Source organism: Chiloscyllium plagiosum, chromosome 50, assembly GCF_004010195.1.
Source record: "Chiloscyllium plagiosum isolate BGI_BamShark_2017 chromosome 50, ASM401019v2, whole genome shotgun sequence".
Lineage (NCBI taxonomy): Eukaryota > Metazoa > Chordata > Chondrichthyes > Orectolobiformes > Hemiscylliidae > Chiloscyllium > Chiloscyllium plagiosum.
The window spans coordinates 2,189,489-2,193,356 of NC_057759.1; the positions used below are offsets into that span (position 1 = coordinate 2,189,489).

Consider the following 3,868-nt stretch of genomic DNA (forward strand, 5'->3'; position numbering starts at 1 on the left):
GCGACCAAACAAAGTTAACATGGATTCGAAATGCCTGTTCCTGTGTCATAATGTTTTATGTTCTCAGCTTGGCAAATCTGCTGGAGTAGAGGTGATATTCAGATGGCATCATTCGGATGTTCCTTTTGGCAAAATCTCACATAAAACAAAATAAAGAACATGGTGTTGAGATGGATTAAAAAAAAAACTGGTTGGCTGAAAGAAAACACGTAAAGGGGATAAATGGATCATTTTTTCGATGGCAAGCAGTGACGAGGAGTTGTGGCAAGAATCGTGATTAGAATCCTACTCTTCACAATACAGTCACAATGATTTAGAAGAGGAAATGAAATGTAATATCTCCAGATTGACAGATGATATAAAACTGGGTTGAATGGTGAGGTGTGAAAGAATATGCATTGTGATTGTGTTGAGGAGAAGTCAATGGGCAAAAGCAATATAATGTGGATAAATGTAAGGTTTTTAGTAAGGACAGTAAGAGTTGATAAAAATGAAACTGGAGAAGCACAGCATCAGAGGACCAGCAAAGTCAATGTTTTCTTAGCAAATCATATATTAGACATAGACAACTGGGGTGAAAAACATCTCTTGAACAGTATGCAAATAGTAAGGGCATTCTTGAGAGGGAGATTAGGAAATCAAATAGAGGAATATCAGATAGTCTTGGCAGGTAAGGTTAAGCATAATTCAACGATATTCTACAAGATCATTCAAAGCAAGTTAACAATGAGGGAGAAAGAAAGAAAGTAGGGCACCTTAAAGATCAAATAGGTTGTTGTTGTTGTTGTCAAAGCCTTTTCCCCTGAAAAGGAGTGCAAACTCAGCAGGCAGGCAGAACTCAGGCAAATGGACGTTTATTCATGCAAAACCCAGTTAAAGCAGGGACAAAGGATTCTCTCCAGAGGCCAGCCCTGAAAGGGAGATCATGACACACTCTGAATGATTGAATATTGGGTAATATTTTGCCATTATTTTAAGAAGGGATGTGAGGAGAAGCCTGGGAAGTATAGATCTGCGAGTCTGACTTGTGTGATGGGTACATTGTTGGAGGCGATTCTGAAAGATAGGATTCAATTGTATGGTTTTAGGGAGGAGTGGTAGGAGAGAGCAAGGAATAATTAGGAATTGTCAGGATTGTTTTGTAGAAGGAAATTATATTTCCCAAAGTTGATTGAGATTGTTGAGGGAATATCCAAGAAGATTGAGGGCACTGTGGTAAACATTATCGACTTGAAGTTTGGCAAAGCCTTTTACGAGATTCTGCATGGTAGACGAAATCACAAGGTTAGATTATATGGGGTTCAGTTGAGCGTGCCAATTGAATATAAAATTGGCATAACATCAGGAGATGGAGAGGAGGTGGAGAGTTGCTTATTAGACTGGATGCAAGTTACCAATGATGTTCCACCCCAATCGGTGCTGGGTCCACTTTTGCTTGTTTATGTAAATGAGTTAGATGAGATTACAGAAGGCATGGTTAGTAATTTTGCAGATGTCATCAAAATTGGTGACAGAGTGGACAGTGACGGCGAACTCAGATTAGAAACAAATCTTGACTAAATCAATGACGTGAGGACTGGCAGATGGAGTTCTTAAGGCATTGCATATTTACAAAACAAACAAAGGTAGGACTTATACCATTTCAAGTAGGGCCTTGGGTAGTGCAGTTGAACAGAGAGACCTAGTTGGCCAGCTGCATATTTTTGAATTTTGTTTCACATGTAGACAATGTGGTGAAGAAAATATCTAGCGTGCTTGCCTTCAGCGCTCAGACCTTGGAGTACAGGAGTTGGAAGGTCGTATTGAAGTTGTATAGGATGTTGATGAGTCCTCTTCTGGATTACCGTATTAAGTTCTGGTCACCCTGTTATCAAAAGTATACTATTGAGCTGGAAAGGGTTCAGAAAAACTTTACTAGGATGTTGATGGGAATGGAGGGATTCCGTAATAAGAATAGGCTGGGACTTCTGTTCTCTGGAGCCTAAGATCTTGATGGGTGATAGAGTTTTGACAATCATAAGGGCTAAAGGTAAGGGGAATGGCAGGTATCTTTTTCTATGGTAAGAGACTGCAAGACTATGAGACACAGAGTCAGAGCATGGAAACAGACCCTGAAGTCCAACCCGTCCATGCCGACTAGATATCCCAACCCAATCTAGTCCAAGGTAAAAGGAAAAAGATTTTACAAGTAAGTTTTTTTGTAAAAAAAACAGTATAGATTGTGTGGAATTAACTTCAAAAGAGGGTGATGCATATGGACATAGTCACAATGTTGAAAAGATATTCAGATAAGTATATCATTGTTAAGATTTTGGAGGGTTATGGGTCAAGAACAGGCAGGTGGGACTTGTCTAGTTTGAGATTATATTGGGTATGGACTGTTTGGACAGAAGGATCTGCTTCTGTGCTATTTGACTGACCCTTGCAGTGAGGCAACTGTTCTGGTTTGATCTCAGTTCATTTTGAAAGCTTCGAAACGACAGCAGAAAGTCTCATTCAGTGCACTGTGCAATCAAACAACACCCTTGGTGTATGGGAAATTTAACTGTAAAATGAATCTATCCGTGGAATTCAAAGACAGGGCACTTCTGTTTGGCAGAGGTGGGTATTGCAGATGCTGGAGATCAGAATGGTGCTTGAAAAATACAGCAGTTCAGGCAGCATCCGAGAAGCAGGAAAATCAATGTCTCAGGCAAAAGCCTTTCCTGATGAAGGGCTTTTACCCAAAACGTCCACTTTCCTGCTCCTCGGATGCTGCCTGACCTGCTGGGTTTTTTCCAGCACCACTCTAATGTGGACTCACTTCTGTTTGCCAGAGATCAAAATCAGGGTCATACCCCACAGGGGCGGGTAGCTCCCGAACTGGTCCAGTATAAAACAGCAACTTGACCAACTCGAAGCAGCTGAAAAATGACTGTTGCCTCAATTCTGCTCCCTCTCTACGGCCAGAGAAAGGACCCTCCACAGGAACTCATCCGAGAATAAAACACCGAGAGTCAGCGACCACTCATAAGCTTACTCGCGGCACTGGGGTCATTCAGCTCTTCCTAAATGCAGTTCAAGATAACGTGAAACTGCCTGTGAGCGGGTAGTACAGGGACAGTGATTCATTTATAAGACGATAATTAAAGAGATGAGATGACAGACATCTACAACTGTTAAGATTGCGTTGTATCAATATTCCATGATACATTTTTCACGCTCCTCGTGCTACGGCTGAAACGGTAAACGGCCATGAGGAAAGGTTTCATATCAGATCACACACACAATGACAGTACAGTATCGAATAAGGGAGGGACTGACACCGATACCAATTAAATGAAGGTAATTCAATCCGACAGACGGGGGTGTTCAGCTCCTTTCACAGATGCTGTGAGTGGCTCTTAAAAGAGCCTTTGGGTTGTCAGATTCAAGGATGGTCTCTTCATTTTTTAGCGGCGCCCCCATGGGAAGTTTTCTTGGGCAGCAGCACGGCCTGGATATTAGGCAGCACCCCGCCCTGAGCGATGGTCACCCCTCCCAGCAGCTTGTTGAGCTCCTCGTCGTTGCGCACGGCCAGCTGCAGGTGCCTGGGGATGATGCGGGTCTTCTTGTTGTCCCGGGCCGCGTTGCCGGCCAGCTCCAGGATCTCAGCCGTCAGATACTCCAGCACCGCAACCAGATAGAACGGCGCTCCGGCACCCACGCGTTCAGCATAGTTACCCTTTCTCATGAGCCTGTGAACACGGCCCACCGGGAACTGCAGGCCAGCCCGAGACGACCGAGACTTCGCTTTGGAGCGAGCTTTCCCACTGCCCTTTCCTCCTCTTCCAGTCATGATCACAATCTCTCAAACACTTTCAGAGAGAATGGTGCACTCCGCCCACAT

General features: G+C 43.5%; 1 protein-coding gene across 1 annotated transcript; it reads right to left on the reverse strand.

Annotated features, from left to right (window-relative positions):
- Positions 1-3,287: 3,287 nt before the first annotated feature.
- On the reverse strand, positions 3,288-3,817 carry LOC122544629 (late histone H2A.L3-like). The gene has a single exon (XM_043683953.1). It carries the CDS (start codon positions 3,815-3,817, stop codon positions 3,425-3,427), a length of 393 nt encoding a protein of 130 aa, XP_043539888.1. The 3' UTR covers positions 3,288-3,424.
- Positions 3,818-3,868: the final 51 nt, after the last annotated feature.